This window comes from Salmo salar, chromosome 01 (assembly GCF_965601325.2).
Source record: "Salmo salar chromosome 01, fSalSal1, whole genome shotgun sequence".
Lineage (NCBI taxonomy): Eukaryota > Metazoa > Chordata > Actinopteri > Salmoniformes > Salmonidae > Salmo > Salmo salar.
This window is the reverse complement of record NC_138291.1, coordinates 56222870-56244708: the sequence shown is the minus strand read 5'-3', so window position 1 is coordinate 56244708 and position 21839 is coordinate 56222870. Positions and strand designations below refer to the sequence as shown.

General features: G+C 46.0%; 1 protein-coding gene across 1 annotated transcript in view; it reads right to left on the bottom strand.

The window, feature by feature from the left end:
• Positions 1 to 21839, bottom strand: part of LOC106605062 (serine/threonine-protein kinase 32C) — a 98545-nt gene that overhangs the window by 15131 nt on the left and 61575 nt on the right. Inside the window, exons 3-4 of the mRNA XM_014200324.3 lie at positions 13676 to 13827; positions 648 to 821 (exon numbers count right to left, since the gene is read on the bottom strand). Coding sequence (XP_014055799.1) covers positions 648 to 821; positions 13676 to 13827 — 326 coding nt within the window. The remainder of the gene's footprint in view (positions 1 to 647; positions 822 to 13675; positions 13828 to 21839) is intronic.

Sequence of the window (21839 nt, the reverse complement as noted above, 5' to 3'; positions counted from 1 at the left end):
CAATTCTGTTCAGCAAACAACAGACTGCTGGACACACATAGCCTATAGGCTACTAAACCCATTTAAGTTTCAAAATCCGATGGAGAGAACTCAGCTCCTTAAAAAGCATACAAAGAACTGAACCACTGTCCAGTGATATACTAGTCAATTAAAAGCTGTGGCTTTTCCTCCAATGAGCCCACAGATTGAAAGGCTACATCATCAGACCAAGAGCGGCGGTTCTCAAGTACTGCAGTGAGGTGAGCATGTAGCCGGTGTCAGAGCTGGGACAGTGAAAAGAGTGATGCAGGACTATCCGCTCTGCCCGGGGACACACAAGACAGATGAGAAAAGGATGATGATGAATCATAACACCCCCTAACGCAGGCCATTCATCTCCCTCTGGACATGCAGGTGATGGGATGTCGGGTCTCTGGAACAGGGAGTGGGAGAGAGAGGGCCAGGAGTACCAGGAGTGGCACCCAGGATAGGCGTAATCGGGGAGGTAAGACGAACAGCTAAAAGCAGACGGTGGCCAGCTGTGTGTTAGCAATCACCTGCTGGGTGTTTTGGCGAAACGGTGTCGTTATTCTAGCCCATACCTGTGGATGAGGTGCCTATATGTAGCCCAGTGCAGTAGATGTTGTGTCTATGGATGTTGCCCATACCTGTGGATGATGTGCTGGTTCTGCAGGTAGTCCAGTGCCAGGGTCATCTCACACAGGTAGAGTTTGACAGCGTCCTCGTTGAAATGGACGTTCTGTTGGAGGTGGTAGCGCAGGTCTCCTCCCAGCAGCAGATCCACCACCATGAACATGTCCTCCTCGTCCTGGAACGAGTACCTGGGACACAAGGCAGCGGTCAGAGGGCTCAGTCAAGATCCTGTTAGGGCCAGGATACACACACACACGGGAACATGACACACAGGCGCAAGACAACATGCTGACCACATGCCTCCTGCTGAACCCTGCATCTACCAACCGCAAAAACACACAACAGTAAAACCGTAGCATATCTCACACAAGACACTCACTATGCATGTGTGGAACTGAGTTTGCGTGTGCAAATCAGGGCTCTCCAACTCTGTCCCTGGAGAGCTACCGTCCTGTAGGTTTTCATTCCAACCCTAATCTAGCACACCTAATTCTAATAATTAGCTGGTTGATAAACTGAAATCAGGTTAGTTACAAGTGGGGTTGGATCGAAAACCTACAGGAGAGTATCTCTCCAGGAACAGGGTTAGAGAGCCCTGGCCTATAGCCTATTATGTGTTCATGTACGCAGGAGTTGGTGTGAGTGCGTACTCACATGAAAGCTCAAAACAAGCACCGTGGGAGCGATAACTTTGAGAGTGATCGTTATCTTAAATGAGCTGACATTTGTCGGAGTGTGTGAATGCAGGAGAGTGATTGCCAAATTAAGGCGAGAACAGAGCCAGCCTTTGATTGATGTCTCTTACTTGAAAACGGCTGATGGACGGCTAAAGATCGTTGTCAATCAGGCTTACTAATCAAGCACATCACATTAAAACTCATCCAGAAAATAATCTGGGTGGGATTTGGGACACTCTACTACACCCTCTCTCCACAGGTGTCGACTAAAACACCAAGCCCTAGCAGCACACTAGAAATACAAACCACACAGTACATAAACACAAAATGTCAGAAACCCACAATCATCTCACAGTAGTCACAACAGAGAGAGAGCGAGAGAGCAAGAGAGAGAGAGCGAGAGAGAGAGCGAGAAGGCTTTCCGGAGGCGCTCAAGCCGAGAGATAGCGGGAGATTTCTTTATTTTCCCATTAAAGCCTGGTAGATTATTGCAGCATTATTATATATTTTTCATCTTGGCAGATTTCCTCATCCTAGCTCTATATCACCAGGCTTAACCCCACACACTCAGGGGGCATTTTGATTGGCCCTCTCCAGGCGCAATTTCTTGCTCTCTATATCCGAGAAAATGGAGCACCATGTTTCAGAGCGAGTGAAAATCAACCTATCCTCTCCAAGACATCGGTTTTGCAACGCCGAACGCTGTTCACAACAATATCAAGCCTGACGTCAAAAGGAACACACCGATCAACTGATGAAATGGTCTGATTTTGAAAAAGATTACTGCCTCAATGAATATTCCCCATCAAATAAAAGAAAAATGATTGACAGGGGTTTCCTATTTCTGTCAGAGGGATTGGTTGAGAAGAAGTTCTGAGAAGGAGGGATTGGGAGGGATCCATGCTAAACACAATATTGGACTTATGTGATCAGCATTGTATAAGGTTATTATTGTAAGTCAGTGAAATCATCTATAGCCTAGGGCAGTGTTTCCCAAACTCGGTCCTGGGGACCCCAAGGGGAGCACGTTTTGGTTTTTGACCTAGCGCTACACAGCTGATTCAAATAACCAACTCATCATTAATCTTTGATTATTTGAATCAGCTGTGTAGTGCTAGGGCAAAAACAAAAACGTGCTCCTGTTGGGATCCCCAGGACCAAGTTTGGGAAACACTGCCCTAGGGGTAAAAAAACTGTCTCTTGCAGTCAAAAACAGCATGACATTAAACAATTTCCACCAAAGCGTCCATCTTCCTTCAGATCAAGAGAAAACCGATGCAGGATCTATCCGTGGACATCCTGGTGACGTGTTCCAATAGCTTGGTCTGATGACTGGAGATCTAACAAACCTAACCTCCACTCCAAACACACACAGCATCAACAGATGGCCAGGCTGAGATTGGTTGAGATGGAGTTTGCTGCCCACAAGTCCCTAGTTATTGTCACCTTCTTATCACCTCCTTGTTATGCCCTGATCCTGAGCAGCATGCAGCTGATGGTGAAGAGAATGCCCTCTGTGGCGTCCAGTGTGATAGCAGTGGTATTAGGGCCCGTTTCCTGAGCCCCCGTGGCTGAGATTAGAGGAGTTTCCACCTCCCCTTCAGGTAAACTGTCAGACGTGGAGCTGACATCTGAGCCGTATTTAAGCTTGGATAGTGACAGCGTTGTCACATTCACATTTAACACCAAGGACAGGGAGCGACAGAAAGTGAGAGAGAAGAAGAGAGCAAGAGAGTGAGAGAGAACATTCCGGATGAATGCTTCACCAAATACAGCATGTGTCTCACTAGATACGTTTGGCAAATTCAAAATCAAAGCACACAAGCACCCTGTAAAAATGTCTGTAAAAACTGTTCAAGGAGAGGCCAAGGCAGCAGCTAAGACAAATGGATGAAAGCAAGTTAGTGAAAGAGGAGAATTGTAATGTGTGTGACCAGACACAAACGGAGTTCTCCAAACATCTCTTCTCTCATTGACAATATTACAGTTCTGAAAAAAAAGACTACAAAGAGAAAGCTATAAGAGGAAATAACTTGAGAATGGACTTGTCATGGGTCAAATATGACCAAGACAGTTGATTGGGGACCTGGCTAAGGCCTGAGGCTTGGGAGCATTTTGGCAGGGCCAAGGAGAAGAGGGGCCATGTGGAACAGTCAGGACAGGCCTGGACTGACTGGGACTGCAGAGTACAGAGGAAGGTTACCATGCTGTAAAGAGTCTGAGAAACAGGCTGAAATAATCAGGCCATGATGACAAATGAGCCGAGGGAAGCGTAAGGAGGAAAGAGAGAGAGAGAGAGAGAGCGCTAGATGAGTGAGAGCGAGGGAGGAGAGAGACATGGAGGGGAGAGAGGGTGAAAGAGAGATGGGGTAGAGAGAGAGCGAGAGAGAGGAAGAGAGAAAGAAAAAAGAGACACGGGGCTCTGAATGTGGTCTGCTTTGTGACTGTGGCCTAGATAGTCTTGCGATAGAGACAGCGTGGCTCAGGCTGGTCAAGGGGCTGGATCACAAGACACGTCTGGCTCCTCTGAGGATCCCTCCAACAATGCAATGAATGAGTGAGTGCTGCCTCTCGCTCTGCGGTCCCTAGCCTAGTCCCCTCACCCCCCCCCCCCCCCCCCCCACCCCCGTTCCCCTCCTCTGGTCCCCCCAGCACACCCCTCTCCCCACCTCCACTGGCCTTATTTCACAAGGTGCACTTCGGACGTCCTACAGGACCGTGAAACGGTAAGGTGGCTCTGGAAAGTTACAACTGCAGAGAGAACAGAACACTCACTTTAATGGTGAGGTTGCTTTGGAAAGTTACAGAGTCCTGTGACTGTTACTAACTCCTGTGACGCTCTGTATCTAATGCAGACTGCTGTATAAATGAGTTTGTAACAGCAGAAGAAGAAAGCGAATAGGACTTAGCCCCTGAGGAAATATCCTTCAGTTAGTTTTATGGATGTCAACAGAACCTAAGCTTCCACCCAGGGCTTGTTATGCCTATTGTGTTTGGGGTAAAGCCCTAATTTGTCTCACCGTCTCCCAGAGCATTGTTCTCTTCAGCCAAGGAATCAATATTCTTAATGGACATGGAGGAGGACAGAGTGTGCATCTATTCTCACCACAGTGACTTCTCTCTCGCTCAGTCTCTCACTCTCTCTGATGGACAGGACGGATGGACAGCGGAGGAAGAACACAGCTCAGCGGATCCACCGATGACTCACCCTCTGCGATGCCTTAAAAACCCTCTTTAAAAGGGTCTCCAGAGCCTTAGCTCACAGACAACAAATATCCCACAGTGCTCAGCTCTGACACATTAACTCCCTCTCGCATCACTTTCTTCTTCACTTGGTTCAGCTTTCACTACCTCCGTCCACATCCCAGGGGATTCTGGCCAACGGTGTTTGAGAGTAGATTTGTTTCAATGTAATGCTTAAGGCAAAACCTTGTCCTGGTAATGATTTACACTGGAAAGTGCACGGGATCAATTTCACTGCATACACTTAATGCATGTAATACTGTACGTCCGGGTAGGGAAATATGACCTCGGCAATTTAGAAATACAAATTGATCGGGGGATAAGACGTAGACCGCGTCTACACCTGTGTCGTGATGGCTTGGGTGATTTGGGTGGATTTCTTGAATGCTGCAGATTATATATTTTTTCGGAATTCTCAAGGTGGCTAATCCATTTGAATACATGTATATCCCACTCCTACACATTATATGGCATCTATCTGCAGCAAGTGAATGGTCACGGCAATTAGCGCATGCAGCAAACTTGACAGTCCTCCAGGCTTTTTAAGCAGTCTTGTTCTAGTGATGTGGATTTGGTGCCCAGGTTCCCTCTAATGAATTATCTCTGAAGCTGAAGCAATGGATGGAGCTTTTTTCAAAAGAAAACCAACAGAATTCAGGACATCATAATGAAAGCAAACTTAGGCTTCAAAATGGTGTGTGTGCGAGATAGAGAGAAGGAAGCAAATCCAAAGCCTCGTAGATGGTGAAACTCTGTTTTGACAAACTAAACAATGCCCAAATCCCTTCTTAACACCTTTTACCCCCCACCTCTCTCTCTCTCTCTCTCTCTCTCTCTCTCTCTCGCCTTCGTTGTGATTTCAAGAATCGTTACTTTACGGGATGGCTGTTTCTCTCAAGCTTCCCCTCTCCCCCTCTCTTTCTGGAGAGGAAACAACTCCTACTAATCTTAATCAAAGCTGGCGTTCTCATGAGTGGCACCCTCTGATGTTTACTTTGGGGAATATAGGCACTGCAGTTCCCAGAAACCCTGGTTGGCCCATCTTCACTCCATCAATAATGGAACACCTCATTGTGCAAACTCCTACAGCCAGAACACATAACACAGTACATGACCATGGACACTGCCAATGTTCTGCAAGTCAGCAAAGACTTAAGATGTGCAGCAGCATACCCACGAACAGTACTAATTAAACTCCTGACCCTTACGCTGTAAAGAGGGTAGTAAAGTATCACCAAATATTGTGATGACATCCATATTAGGAACTCCTCATCACCTGATTGATTGAAAGTAAGAACAAGTTAATGAAGGAGACGGTTTAATGAAGGAGATGGTTAAACAGTGAATTCCTTTATGTCTCTGTGCTGAGCTCTCTTTCTCTGGTTTGAGGAGAAAAGTCAGAGCCTTTTCTCATTCGATTTTTCACTGAGTAAGCATGATAGGCTCAGCAGGACATCAGATGTCAACTTCAGACAAGCCAAGGAAGAACCCAACAGGAAGGCCAAATCAACCAAAAGAAAAAAAAGAGTCTGGTCAGTGAGAGCCTTCATCTGCAGGAAGAATACACAATGAGGCTAGTGTGATTGATACACTCTGTACAAAGTTATTTTAGAAACTCTGCCGTTCGTTCTCTGGTGGCTTGGCAGGGGACCAGGCTGGCCAGTATTACGGTACGACAGCTGCTCAGGTTTGGGGTCCGTGGGTTTAAAAAAACAAATCAACTTTGGAAAAAACGTACTGTATCGGTTTTTCCCTCGAGTCGACAGACGGGAACAGCTGTGGCCTGACAGGCAGGCCGTCTCCATGTGGGTTTTGCCAGCTTTCTACCTTTGTTTCGCTAAATCTGAACAGTTTGATGGCGACGGTTGCGGATGTGCCTTCCTATCACCCCCCCCACCCCATGCATTGATGGTCTTTGTAATGCAGATTTGACAGCCTGTGTATGTTTTTAGGAGAGTAGATCAAAACAATGGATAAATTATCCAAACAATATATTCACCAACAAAGGGATACATAATAACTCGGTCATCCCCCTCTACAAAGGGGGAGACACTCTAGACCCAAACTGCTACAGACCTATATCTATCCTACCCTGTCTTTCTAAGGTCTTCGAAAGCCAAGTTAACAAACAGATTACCGACCATTTCGAATCCCACCGTACCTTCTCCGCTATGCAATCTGGTTTCAGAGCTGGTCATGGGTGCACCTCAGCCACGCTCAAGCTCCTAAACGACATCATAACCACCATCGATAAGAGACATTACTGTGCAGCCATATTCATCGACCTGGCCAAGGCTTTACGCTTCGCTCCACAGGTAATATTACACTTCATTACATTCCAACGGTTTGATTTGTTTGATCTGAGCAATTTTTCTTAGCTAGCTACATAGCCGTCTTTGTATCAAAGATAATCGTGTAGTTTAGAGTAATTAGAGTAATTATCGAGGTTAGCTATCTTCGTCCTCCTAACGTAGTCATCACTGCTAGCTAGCTAGTCAACACTGCTAGCTAGCCAACCAGCTAACTTCTACCGACTAGCAGCACTGTAGAAACTATTACATTACAACGGAACGACTTGATTAGTGTAGTGTTAGTGTTAGTTAGCCAGCTACATAGTTATCTTTGCTGTCTTTGCATCTAAGATAATTGTGTAGTTAGAGTAATTATCGAGGCTAGCTAGCCAGCCGCGACGCGACGCCTGACTTAGTCAACACACCTAGTCATCATTAACCCACTGCTAGCTAGCCAACCGTTACCGACTAGCAGCGCTGTAGATACTAATACTTTCCAACGGAACGATTTGACTAGTGCAGTGTTAGCTAGCTAGCTACATAGTTGTCTTTGTCATAGCTTGATAATTGTGTAGTTTAGTAATTATCGAGGTTAACTAGCCAGCTATTTCCGTCCCCCGCGACGCCATTTTTCCTAACCCAGCCAACTATTACCGACGAGCAGCATTGTAGAAACTAAATACATTACAAAGGAACGTCTTGATTAGTGTTATGTTAGCTAGCTACAAAGTTGCTTTTGTATCATGACAAGGTGTAGTACTGAAACTATCGAGGTTACCTAGCCAGCTACACGTTCAAAGTCAACAACGCACCCACTGCTAGCTAGCCTACTCCACCAGCCAGCAGTACTGTATCATTTTCGTCATTTTAGTCAATAAGATTTTTGCAACGTAAGCTTAACTTTCCGAACATTCGAGACGTGTAGTCCACTTGTCATTCCAATCTCCTTTGCATTAGCGTAGCCTCTTCTGTAGCTTGTCAACTATGTGTCTGTCTATCCCTGTTCTCTCCCCTCTGCACAGGCCATACAAACGCTCCACACCGCGTGGCCGCTGCCACTCTAACCTGGTGGACCCAGCGCGCACGACCCACATGGAGTTCCAGGTCTCCGGCAGCCTCTGGAACTGCCGGTCTGCGGCCAACAAGGCTGAGTTCATCTCAGCCTATGCTACCCTCCAGTCCCTACACTTCCTGGCGCTGACGGAAACATGGATTACCCCAGATAACACTGCTACTCCTACTGCTCTCTCCTCGTCTGCCCACGTGTTCTCGCATACCCCTAGAGCATCGAGCCAGCGGGGTGGTGGCACTGGAATCCTCATCTCTCCCAAGTGGACATTCTCTCTTTCTCCCCTGACCCATCTGTCTATCTCCTCATTTGAATTCCATGCTGTCACAGTTACCAGCCCTTTCAAGCTTAACATCCTTATCATTTATCGCCCTCCAGGTTCCCTTGGAGAGTTCATCAATGAGCTTGACGCCTTGATAAGTTCCTTTCCTGAGGATGGCTCACCCCTCACAGTTCTGGGTGACTTTAACCTCCCTACGTCTACCTTTGACTCATTTCTCTCTGCCTCCTTCTTTCCACTCCTCTCCTGTTTTGACCTCACCCTCTCACCGTCCCCCCCTACTCACAAGGCAGGCAATACGCTTGACCTCATCTTTACTAGATGCTGTTCTTCCACTAATCTCATTGCAACTCCCCTCCAAGTCTCTGACCACTACCTTGTATCCTTTTCCCTCTCGCTCTCATCCAACACTTCTCACTCTGCCCCTACTCGGATGGTATTGCGCCGTCCCAACCTTCGCTCTCTCTCTCCCGCTACTCTCTCCTCTTCCATCCTATCATCTCTTCCCTCTGCTCAAACCTTCTCCAACCTATCTCCTGATTCTGCCTCCTCTCCTCCCTCTCTGCATCCTCCCTCTCTGCATCCCTGCTCCGTGGCTCGACGACTCACTGCGAGCTCACAGAACAGGGCTCCGGGCAGCCGAGCGGAAATGGAGGAAAACTCGCCTCCCTGCGGACCTGGCATCCTTTCACTCCCTCCTCTCTACATTTTCCTCTTCTGTCTCTGCTGCTAAAGCCACCTTCTACCACTCTAAATTCCAAGCATCTGCCTCTAACCCTAGGAAGCTCTTTGCTACCTTCTCCTCCCTCCTGAATCCTCCCCCCCCTCTGCAGATGACTTCGTCAACCATTTTGAAAAGAAGGTTAATGATATCCGATCCTCGTTTGCTAAGTCAAACGACACCGCTGGTCCTGCTCACACTGCCCTACCCTGTGCTTTGACCTCTTTCTCCCCTCTCTCTCCAGATGAAATCTCGCGTCTTGTGACGGCCGGCCGCCCAACAACCTGCCCACTTGACCCTATCCCCTCCTCTCTTCTCCAGACCATTTCCAGAGACCTTCTCCCCTACCTCACCTCGCTCATCAACTCATCCTTGACCGCTGGCTACGTCCCTTCCGTCTTCAAGAGAGCGAGAGTTGCACCCCTTCTGAAAAAACCTACACTCGATCCCTCCGATGTCAACAACTACAGACCAGTATCCCTTCTTTCTTTTCTCTCCAAAACTCTTGAACGTGCCGTCCTTGGCCAGCTCTCTTGCTATCTCTCTCAGAATGACCTTCTTGATCCTAATCAGTCAGGTTTCAAGACTGGGCATTCAACTGAGACTGCTCTTCTCTGTGTCACGGAGGCTCTCCGCACTGCTAAAGCTAACTCTCTCTCCTCTGCTCTCATCCTTCTAGACCTATCTGCTGCCTTTGATACTGTGAACCATCAGATCCTCCTCTCCACCCTCTCCGAGCTGGGCATCTCCGGCGCGGCCCACGCTTGGATTGCGTCCTACCTGACAGGTCGCTCCTACCAGGTGGCGTGGCGAGAATCTGTCTCCGCACCACGTGCTCTCACCACTGGTGTCCCCCAGGGCTCTGTTCTAGGCCCTCTCCTATTCTCGCTATACACCAAGTCTCTTGGCTCTGTCATATCCTCACATGGTCTCTCCTATCATTGCTATGCAGACGACACACAATTAATCTTCTCCTTTCCCCCTTCTGACAACCAGGTGGCGAATCGCATCTCTGCATGTCTGGCAGACATATCAGTGTGGATGACGGATCACCACCTCAAGCTGAACCTCGGCAAGACGGAGCTGCTCTTCCTCCCGGGGAAGGACTGCCCGTTCCAAGATCTCGCCATCACGGTTGACAACTCCCTTGTGTCCTCCTCCCAGAGTGCTAAGAACCTTGGAGTGACCCTGGACAACACCCTGTCGTTCTCCACTAACATCAAGGCGGTGACCCGATCCTGTAGGTTCATGCTCTACAACATTCGCAGAGTACGGCCCTGCCTCACACAGGAAGTGGCGCAGGTCCTAATCCAGGCACTTGTCATCTCCCGCCTGGATTACTGCAACTCGCTGTTGGCTGGGCTCCCTGCCTGTGCCATTAAACCCCTACAACTCATCCAGAACGCCGCAGCCCGTCTGGTGTTCAACCTTCCCAAGTTCTCTCACGTCACCCCGCTCCTCCGCTCTCTCCACTGGCTTCCAGTTGAAGCTCGCATCCGCTACAAGACCATGGTGCTTGCCTACGGAGCTGTGAGGGGAACGGCACCTCCGTACCTTCAGGCTCTGATCAGGCCCTACACCCAAACAAGGGCACTGCGTTCATCCACCTCTGGCCTGCTCGCCTCCCTACCTCTGAGGAAGCACAGTTCCCGCTCAGCCCAGTCAAAACTGTTCGCTGCTCTGGCACCCCAATGGTGGAACAAGCTCCCTCACGACGCCAGGACAGCGGAGTCAATCACCACCTTCCGGAGACACCTGAAACCCCACCTCTTCAAGGAATACCTGGGATAGGATAAAGTTATCCTTCTAACCCCCCCCCCCTTAAAAGATTTAGATGCACTATTGTAAGTGGTTGTTCCACTGGATATTATAAGGTGAATGCACCAATTTGTAAGTCGCTCTGGATAAGAGCGTCTGCTAAATGACTTAAATGTAAATGTAAATGCTTTCGACTCTGTCAATCACCACATTCTTATTGGCAGACTCGACAGCCTTGGTTTCTCAAATGATTGCCTCGCCTGGTTAACCAACTACTTCTCTGATAGAGTTCAGTGTGTCAAACCGGAGGGCCTGTTGTCCGGACCTCTGGCAGTCTCTGTGGGGATTCCACAGGGTTCAATCCTCGGGCCGACTATTTTCTCTGTATACATCAATGATGTCACTCTTGCTCTTGCTGCTGGTGATTCTCTGATCCACCTCTACGCAGACGACACCCTTCTGTATACTTCTGGCCCTAACCTCCAGACAAGCTTCAATGCCGTACAACTCTCCTCCTGTGGCCTCCAACTGCTCTTAAACACAAGTTAAACTAAATGCATGCTATTCAATCGATCACTGCCCGCACCTGCTCGCCCGTCCAGCAGCACTACTCTGGACAGCTCTGACTTAGAATACGTGGACAACTACAAATACCTGGGTGTCTGGTTAGACTTCCAGACTCACATTAAGCATCTCCAATCCAAAATGAAATCTAGAATCGGCTTCCTATATCGCAACAAAGCATCCTTCACTCATGCTGCCAAACATACCCTCGTAAAACTGACCATCCTACCGATCCTCAACTTTGGTGATGTCATCTATAAAATAGCCTCCAACACTCTACTCAACAAACTGGATGCAGTCTATCACAGTGCCATCTGTTTTGTCACCAAAGCCCCATACACTACCCACCATTGCGACCTGTACGCTCTCGTTGGTTGGCACTCGCTTTATACTCGTCGCCAAACCAACTGGCTACAGGTTATCTACAAGTCTCTGCTAGGTAAAGCCCCGCCTTATCTCAGCTTACTGGTCACCATAGCAGCACCCATTCGTAGCACGCGCACCAGCAGGTATATCTCACTGGTCACCCCCAAAGCCAGTTCCTCCTTTGGTCGTCTTTCCTTCCAGTTCTCTGCTGCCAATGACTGGTACAAACTGCAAAAATCTCTGAAGCTGGAGACTCATATCTCCCTCACTATCTTTAAGCACCAGCTGTCAGAGCAGCTCACAGATCAATGCACTTGTGCATAGCCCATCTGTAAACAGCCCATTTATCTATCTACCTCATCCCCATACTGTATTTATTTATTTATCTTGCTCCTTTGAACCCCAGCATCTCTACTTGCACATTCATCTTCTGCACATCTACCATTCCAGTGTTTAATTGCTATATTGTAATTACTTCGCCACCATGGGCTATTTATTGCCTTAACTTACCTCATTTGCACTCACTGTATATAGACTTTTTGTTTTCTTTTGTTCTACTGTATGTTTTGTTTATTCCATGTGTAACTCTGTGTTGTTGTATGTGTCGAATTGCTATGCTTTATCTTGGCCAGGTCGCAGTTGCAAATGAGAACTTGTTCTCAACTAGCCTACCTAGTAATAAAGGTGAAATAAAAATAAAAAAATATACCGGCTGAGTGTGATGGAACCAATTCCACGCCACTCTGGCATGCCTTGTTGTTGTTGTTTTGTTCCAGCGTAATTTGAGATGGGCTGACCACTTACCCAGTTTCCCTCTGAAGTTGACTTGAATCGCAGGAAGATGAGGTGCGATCTAAGGAGCACTATAGTTCCTGCCTACTCATAACGCTGCTGTGTCTTTGTCGCTAATGGGGCTTTTGATGTACCATAGATGCACAGATGCAGAGCCAATCAGAGAAAAGCAGGGAAACTAGAACAAGGATAGGGCTGTACACTCCTTGAGGGAATTATATTAAAAAAACACACACACAGGCCCTACTACTATTACCACCACCTCATTAAAAAGCCCTCTGTTTATTTTAGTTTGGAAGCTTCTCTCAGACAAAAAAAAACAACAAAAAAAACATTCTAGTGTTAAAACTTTAATCATCGCCAACTTTGGATAAAAACTAACACGCATACAAGACTTAGAGTAATAAGCTGCAGTGTGTGCTGGGTGTACTTTTGTCTTGGCGCTCGGTGATAAAGGGTGTGTATGAAATGATCGACGCTCCCTGTATCAATTACTCAGAGGATATTACCACCGTGTGCAATATCATTCTACCAATTAAAACAGGAGCAAAGTGCTTTGGTGTAATATGCTGTAAACACTGTGCTAGCTTCCCAATGCCATTTAGAATATGTGCTGTAGAGACACGGAGATAGTTGAATAACCAAGCTGGTCCCCTACATCACCCAGATATCATTCATACTCCTGAGGGGAAAGTATTGGCTCAACTTACTTTACATTACAGTAATTAAGAAATGTGTGGTGCAATGGGCTCATGGACCTGAATGAAAATCATCTGGTCAAATCTCATGTTCCCTATGTAGTGCGCTACTTTTGACCAGAGCCGTATCCCCACTTTCTGGGTCCGTTAAAACTGGCACAGTCGACAGGCATTGACTTATCAAAAGGCTCTGGTCGAAAGTAGTGCACTATAAATAGGGTGTCATTTGAGACGCAGAGACCACAACGGTTGTTTCCCTTCAATTTAACATTCTCATCTCATTGTCCAATTGAGGGTTAAACATGCATCTACCCCCAACAGAGAATCTCCACACACACACGCGCACACACACACACACACACACACACACACACACACACACACACACACACACACACACACACACACACACACACACACACACACACACACACACACACACACACACACACACACACACACACACACACACACACACACACACACACACACACACACACACACACACACACACACGGTACCAGCAGAGGCATGCAGAATGTACAAACAGTATAGAAAGTGAAAAAAAACACAGGATAGTCACCAGAGGTTTACTAAAAAAACATGTTCAATTTCCTGTAGAATCTCTAGCTCTCTAAAGACGTTTCGGACCTCGTCTCTCTCTATGCACTGCTGTTTGTTCATGTACTTCATGGCGTACATCTTCTCTGTGTCCCTCTTCTGCACAATGCACACCTGCAGGGGAGACAAGGACAGAAGAACAGAGAGTGAGTTACCAAATAACTTAGGTCTGGAACCACACACACACACACACACACACACACACACACACACACACACACACACACACACACACACACACAAATTAGTATGCAATGATATCCAGTACACCATGGTATGAGACATTGCATTTTCATAATGGTTGATATTACTGCCCTCCATTAGAATATTTCCAGTGTGGCATGGAAAACAAGCCACAAACAGTCTCCGACCTCATCATGTTGTGCTCATTAAAAGTAGACGTTCCGTGGACAAAGTGGAGAAAAGTAAATGTGAAATGTCAAGAGCAGGACATGGGGTATGGGAGGGAAGCCTCATTACTGTAACATCCAGTCATTAGGAATTTTGATTTATTTTATTTAACCTTTATTTAACTAGGCAAGTCAGTTAAGAACAAATTCTTATTTACAATGACGGCCTACCAAAAGGAAAAAGGCCTCCTGCGGGGACGGGGGCCTGGGATTAAAAAATAAAATAAAAATACAACATAAATATAGGACAAAACACACATCACAACGAGACACAACACTACATAAAGAGAGACCTAAGACAACAACATAGCAGCAACACAACATAACAACAACATGGTAGCAACACAAAACATGGTACAAACATTACTGGGCATAGTCAACAGCAAAGGTCAAGAAGGTAGAGACAACAATACATCACATAAAGCAGCCACAACTGTCAGTAAGAGTGTCCCTGAGTCTTTGAATAAAGAGATTGAGATTAAACTGTCCAGTTTGAGTGTTTGTTGCAGCTCGTTCCAGTCGCTAGCTGCAGTAAACTGAAAAGATGAGAGACCCAGGGATGTGTGTGCTTTGGGGACCTTTAACAGAATGTGACTGGCAGAACGGGTGTTGTATGTGGAGGATGAGGGCTGCAGTAAGATATCTCAGATGGGGGGGGGGGGGGGGGGGCCTAAGAGGGTTTTATAAATAAGCATCAACCAGTGGGTCTTGCAACGGGTATACAGTGATGTGCAGTGATGTGTCCTATAAGGAGCATTGGTGGTAAATCTGATGGGCAAATGGTAAAGAACATCTAGCCACTCGAGAGCACCTTTACCTGCCGATCTATAAATTATGTCTCCGTAATCTAGCACGGGTAGGATGGTCATCTGAATCAGCGTTAGTTTGGCAGCTGGGGTGAAAGAGGAGTGATTACGATAGAGGAAACCAAATCTAGATTTAACTTTAGCCTGCAGCTTTGATATGTGCTGAGAGAAGGACAGTGCACCGTCTAGCCATAGTCCCACGTACTTGTATTAGGTGACTACCTCAAGCTCTAAACCCTCAGAGGTAGTAATAACACGTGGGAAGAGGGGCATTCTTCTTACCAAACCACATGACCTTTGTTTTGGAGGTGTTCTGAACAAGGTTAAGGGTAGAGAAAGCTTGTTGAACACTAAGAAAGCTTTGTTGTAGAGATCTGAAAATCTGCTGTCTCAGCCACTGCCTGTCACCAAGGGAGTACCCCAAGGCTCAATCCTAGGCCCCACGCTCTTCTCAATTTACATCAACAACATAGCTCGGGCAGTAGGAAGCTCTCTCATCCATTTATATGCAGATGATACAGTCTTAAACTCAGCTGGCCCCTTCTCGGGTTTTGTGTTAAATGTTTTGTGCTGCTGGCCCCTTCTGGCCCCTTCTCGGATTTTGTGTTAAATGTTTTGTGCTGCTACCATATTGTGTTGCTACCATGTTGTTTTTATGTTTATTTTAACACATTTAACACAGTGATCACTAAGATCATTACAAAAAACATCAGACATCAGGAAGCTATGACCTCAGCTACTGTTACGCAAACTGTCTGCTGCAGAAAATAAACAATGGCTTGGGAAGAAAACTCACTTCTATAAAGAAGTACGTATCTCCAATGAAGAACATAGAAAATCAACTGTACCCAGTAACAGATTGAAATCATCAATTGTGATATTAACACACTGTTTACACCTATCCCACTCCCAAGTTGAGTGATAAAACATTTCATGCAAGTTTGGAACAAGTTCACATAGCTTTTTATGTGGGAAAAAAAGTCACCTCAAACCCATTGAACAGTTTGACTGACAAAGTACCAGGATGATACAGCCCACCCCAACTGTCACGTCTCAGGTAGTGTCAAGTTACTGCGGTGCCGGAGGCAGAGTGATGTGGCTGAGCACGCACACACAGATCAGTAAAACATCACATCCACATGCTGCTTCAGCTATCTAACTGAATTGTCCACAACAGCCCAGGTATCCTCGTTACAACAGATGGTTGGTTTACAGCATTAGAGGATGGAATGACAGGAGGAAATCTATTACTCTCCAAAACGCAATATAATTGCCTGCCTCCTTCCTCTCCATCTAGCTGGAGCACAAATAAGAACTGCTCTCCGTCCCCCTCTTCTTTCCTACTCAGGTTTTTCTCTGTCAGTCTTTGTCATAGGCTCATTACAGTACAGTATAAAGTAATACCATTTCCCTCCTCCTTATGGATCTGTGTTAAGTTGTAAGGAGAGAGGGTGTGGGAAGAGGCATCAGGTAGATGACATGTTTGTACTGGGAGAGGAGAAGCTTGCTGAGTAAAACCAGGCTCCTTCATAAAATGGACAGATCAGGGGGTGAAAGTTGTTTTTATAATTATGTTCTTAAAGAGTTTCTTGCCCCCTCGTGGTGACACCGCGGCTCACGGCCCTCCATATGTCCTCCTTCCACCCTTGTTGCCCTAGCCTACACACAGACCCAATTTCCTCAGCCTCATTTCATAGAGGCCAGCCAGTCAGCTGCACTGCACGTGGGGATGGATGGCTATAGCTTTTACCGCTTGTCCTTCTAAGGCTGTTAGCTTTTCTTATGACTCCCCTTGTTGCTGGTAAAGCATGGAGCGCTGGCGACAGCCTGTAATTTCAGCCCCAGAGCAAAGCGGTTTTTCACACCGAGACCAGTTACACTAAACTGCCTATTGCACCGAGAAGCCAACGACCTATCAAATCTGCTGTCAAATACCCAATCTCTGGCCCCTCATTTCAGTTCAGACACGTTTGTATGACTGAACAAATCAGATTTTATTTGTTTATTTTATGTGCCGAATACAACAGGTGTAGACTTTACCATGAAATGCTTACTTACGAGCCCTTTCCCTACGATGCAGAGTTAAAAAATAAGAATGAAGCTATATACAGGGAGTACCAGTACCATATCAATGTGCAGGGGTACGAGGTATTTGAGGTAGATATGTGCATATACACAGAGTATAGATAATACTAAGACTAAAAAAGGAACAGAGTAGCAGCAGCATATACTGTATGATGAGCGTGAAAGTATGTGTGTGTATGCGGCGTCAGCATGCTTGTATGTGTATCTGCGTATGTATGTGTATGAGTTTCTGTGAGAGGGTCAATATAGTATGTGTGAGTGTGTGTGTGGGTAGAGTCTTGTGAGTGTGCATAGGGTCAATGCAGATAGTCCGGGTAACCATTTGATTAACTATATTGCAGTCTACAGGCTTGGAGATATAAACTTCCTTGGAGACTGTTGGTCCGAGGCCCGATGCTCCGGTACCGCTTGCCGGATGGAGCAGGGAGAACAGTCCATGACTTGGGTGGCTGAAGTCTTTGGCCATTTTTCTGGCCTTCCTCTGATGCCGCCTGATAGAGGTCCTGGATGGCAGGGAGCTTGGCCCCAGTGATGTACTGGGCCGTCCGCACCACCCTCTGTAGCGCGTTGCGGTCAACGACGGTGCAGTTGCCATACCAAGCATTGATGCAGCCAGTCAAGGTGCTCTCAATGGTGCAGCTGTAGAACGTTTTGAGGATCTGAGGACCCATGCCAAATCTTTTCAGCCTCTTGAGGGGGAATAGGCACTGTCATTCCCTCTTCACAACTGTGCAGGTGTGTGTGGACCATGTTAAGTCCTTAGTGATGTGAACACCAAGGAACTTGAAGCTCTCGACCCGCTCCACTACAGCCCTGTCAATGTGGATGGGGGCGTGACCACCAGCCAGAAAGAAAATGTATGAAGAGTTTATTCATTTATTCATATAGAATATTAGCAATTCAAATGATCAGAGACCAATTCTGTATAGGTATAGACAATTGGAATCAAACTGAGCCGAAGGTCTGAATCTGACATTTTTCATAACTATTAGCTTATAGGGTACAGTATATACACCATCTAAAATTCAAATCATTGGAGATGGCGAGGACAGATAGATTAGCATGGTGGTCCTAGACTAGGACTGTAGCACTGACTGTCAGAACAATGGCTTCTGGGTCTATGCCTTTCTCAGGGTAATCGACGCCAAAGTGTGCCTAATTAATTCCGAAGCGTTTTCTCTAAAATGCTAATGGTCGGCACAGTCCAAAGCATTATGGTCCCGCTGGCTATATTTCATTGTTAAATATTCATTATGAACCCCTGCTATTCAGGCTAACTTCAGAGTTAATAAATAGGCACAGTAAAAGGTCAACCTTTTTTGAAACTGGGAGTATTTACTTTGGGGCCAGCCCTGAGGATGGTGCCAAACCGCTCGGCAGGCTGTCGACTGGGGCATGCGGTGTGACTTGGTGAAGCGGCGGCTAATAAACTGGCACAATCACAGGAACAGACCGTGTGTACTGCTTGCTTCCAGCTTTCAGTTTCGTTGGCAGGAGCGACGCCGTGGACAGCGTTGCCTGGAGGTGAGGCACCCTACGTAGAGACAACGTTAGCTGAATGGTTGTAATCTCTGGCCACCAGCTGCACAGCACACCTGCTTATCTTGCCTCTAAAGAGGCCTTTGAAAGAGGGACTACCCATCCATTGGTCAGGTTGGATATTGATTTCCTCCCTGCACAGCCTTGGAGAGAGGGAAGTGTGCAGCAGCCGTTTGATGTGGAAAGAGTCTAAGGAAGGGAGGATGGAGGCTGGAGATGAAAAACTCCTGTCCTAAAAGAGATCCACACCTCAATGAAATGCTCAATCATTGGAAAGGATCAAATTGTTTTGAACATTATAGTTTGTCACTTTTTTTTACCTCTTTTCACAATTCTTATTTAATCAGTGTTCTGTGACCAGAAGCAGATACTAAAAATGAGCAAACGCAAATTAAATCACATTTCATTTGTCACATAAATAAACAAAAGATGTAGACTAACAGTGAAATGCTTACTTCCCATTAATGCTGAGTAAAAAGAACTGAAATAGAAAAATAATCGAGGAATAAATACACAAAGAGTAACGATAACTTGGCATTTGGAAAGTATTCAGACCCCTTGACTTTATCCACATTTTGTTATATTACAGCCTCATTCTAAAATGTATTAAATTAAATGTTTTCCTCATCAATCTACACAGAATACCATATAACAGCAAAATGAAAACAGGTTTTTAGAAATGTTTGCAAATGTATTAAAAAATGAACAAAAATGCCTTATTTACATAAGTATTCAGACCTTTTGCTATGAGACTCAGAATTGAGCTCAGGTGCATCTTGTTTCCATTGATCATCCTTGAGATGTTTCAACAACTTGATTAGAGTCAACCTGTGGTAAATTAAATCTATTGGACATGATTTTAAAAGGCACATACCTGTCTATATAAGGTCTCACAGTTGACAGTGACTGGGAGACTAGTCAGAAAAGAGGGAATGATATACAGAAATAAATGATGAACGGAGCAAAGTACAGACAGATCCTTGACGAAAACCTGCTCCAGAGACCTCAGGACCTCAGACTGGGGGGGAAGGTTCACCTTCCAACAGAACAAAGCCCCTAAGCACACAGCCAAGACAACGCAGGAGTGGCTTCGGGACAAGTCTCAAGAATGTCCTTGAGTGGCCCAGCCAGAGTCTGGACTTGAACCCAATTGAACATCTCTGGAAAGACCTGAAAATAGCTGTGCAGCAATGCTCCCCATCCAACCTGACAGGGCTTGAGAGGATCTGCAGAGAAGTATGGGAGAAACTCCCCAAACACAGGTGTGCCAAGCTTGTAGTGTCATACCCAAAAAGACTTGAGGCTGTAATCGCTGCCAAAGGTGCTTCAACAAAGTACTGAGTAAAGGGTCTAAATACTTATGTAAATGTGATATTTCAGTTTTGTATTTTAAATACATTTAGGGGTATGATTGTGCTTGTTTCCACCCCCCACCATGTGTCTCCCATCTCCCCTGTGTATTTATACCTGTGTTCTCTGTCTGTTGCCAGTTCGTTTTGTTCGTCAAGCCTACAAGTGTTTTTCCCCTTGCGCTTGTCTTTCTATAGTTCCTGTTTTCTAGTTTTTGACCATTCTGCCTGCCTTGACCCTGCCGTTCTGCACCTTGCCACACCACACTGATTATTGACCCCTGCCTGCTCTGACCCTGAGACTGCCTGCCATTCTGGACCTTTTCGAACCCTGTCTGGATTACTGACCTCTGCCTGCCCTTGACCTGTTGTTTTGCCTGCCCCTATACTAGTAATAAACTGTGTTACTTCAACACTGTCTGCATCTGGGTGTTACCTGAAACGTGATCATTTTAGTATAAGGCTGTAACATAACAAAATGTAGAAAAAGTCATAGGGTCTAAATGGCTTCCAAAATGCACTGCATATCGACCACCAATATCTGATATCTTGTTTTATGTACATCTAAATGCCACGCTTAAAGAATGTGATCATAAGAAGGAGATCATCTTCATGGTCGATTTCAATATAAACTGGGAAAACAAAACTTGCAGGAAAAAAATAAAAAAAAACTCAGATCACAGACCATTTCAACCTCACTAAAATAATACCATTTCAACCTCACTAAAATAATACAAGGACCAACCAGAGTAACAGACGTCCCAGACTCAAATTTATCTGGTGTTCACTAACAGATCTGATCGAATAACTAAGTTCATTACCGCTTCCCTTCTCAGGCCGGTGGGTACTGGTCCCCTGGCTGATGCCGTCCCCCACGACACCCCTCCCCTGGAGAGTAATGGGAGTCCCGTCTATAGCGTCAGATTCCTCCTGGACTCCCAATGTCATGGGGGTCGGCTCCAGCAACGGGTGGACTCGGAGGGGTACGGTCCAGAGGAGCGTTGTTGGATGGTGGACCTCATCCATAGTCGCAAGCCGTTGCGCCAGCTGATCGTTGTGTTGGTGGAGTAGGTGTCCCTGTTCGCCGACCGTCTGATATATATTTCTCTATCTCTTCTGCTGCTTCCATATTTTTTAGGTAGTATTCTGTAACGTAGACACAGGGAGTCTGGAAGCAAGTGCAGTGTGAGTTTAATGAAAATGAAACGAATACAAAACAAGAGACGAGTCTAACAAGGAAAACAAACAATACTACCTGATGACTGAAAGAACAGACTGCTAGATAAATGGTAAGTAATCAAGGTAGTAATGAAGTTCAGGTGTGACTGATGATGGGGCGCAGGTGTGAGTAATAATGGTTGCCAGGTGTGCGTAATGAGTGGTTGCCAGGACCGGTGGTTAGTACACCGGTGACGCTGAGCGGGGAGAGCGGGAGTAGATGGATGTTGCATTACTGTAATATTGATGTTGATTAATGTGCATTGACCCCTAGAAATAAATAAATGAGACAAAAAAAGGCCATCATAACGTTAACTTATTTATCCATATACTTCTTAGAACTTTGAGTAGGCCTATGCTTAATGAGGAGACACTCACCAGCAAATACAAAACAACAATTGTGGAGTTGTCAGGAGTTGTAATGGGAGCATCCATTTAAGTAATCGCAAAGCATTCGCTAGTTGTTGCATATCTAGCCTAATCACACACCCCATCCCTCTGACTCGAAAACCGCTGTCCCTGTATTTGGAATCTCTCTGCAATTCTAATGGAGTACAAATTCTTAATTGGACCTGAAAATGTGACAGATACAGTCCATGACTGACAAGGCAAAGATAATCTTCTACAGACGGGAGACGGTGCCAAGTGCACGCCGCAAAATAAATAATAGGGGTTTAGCCGACAACAAAATAGAGCCCGTCACTCAAAAACGGCGGAAA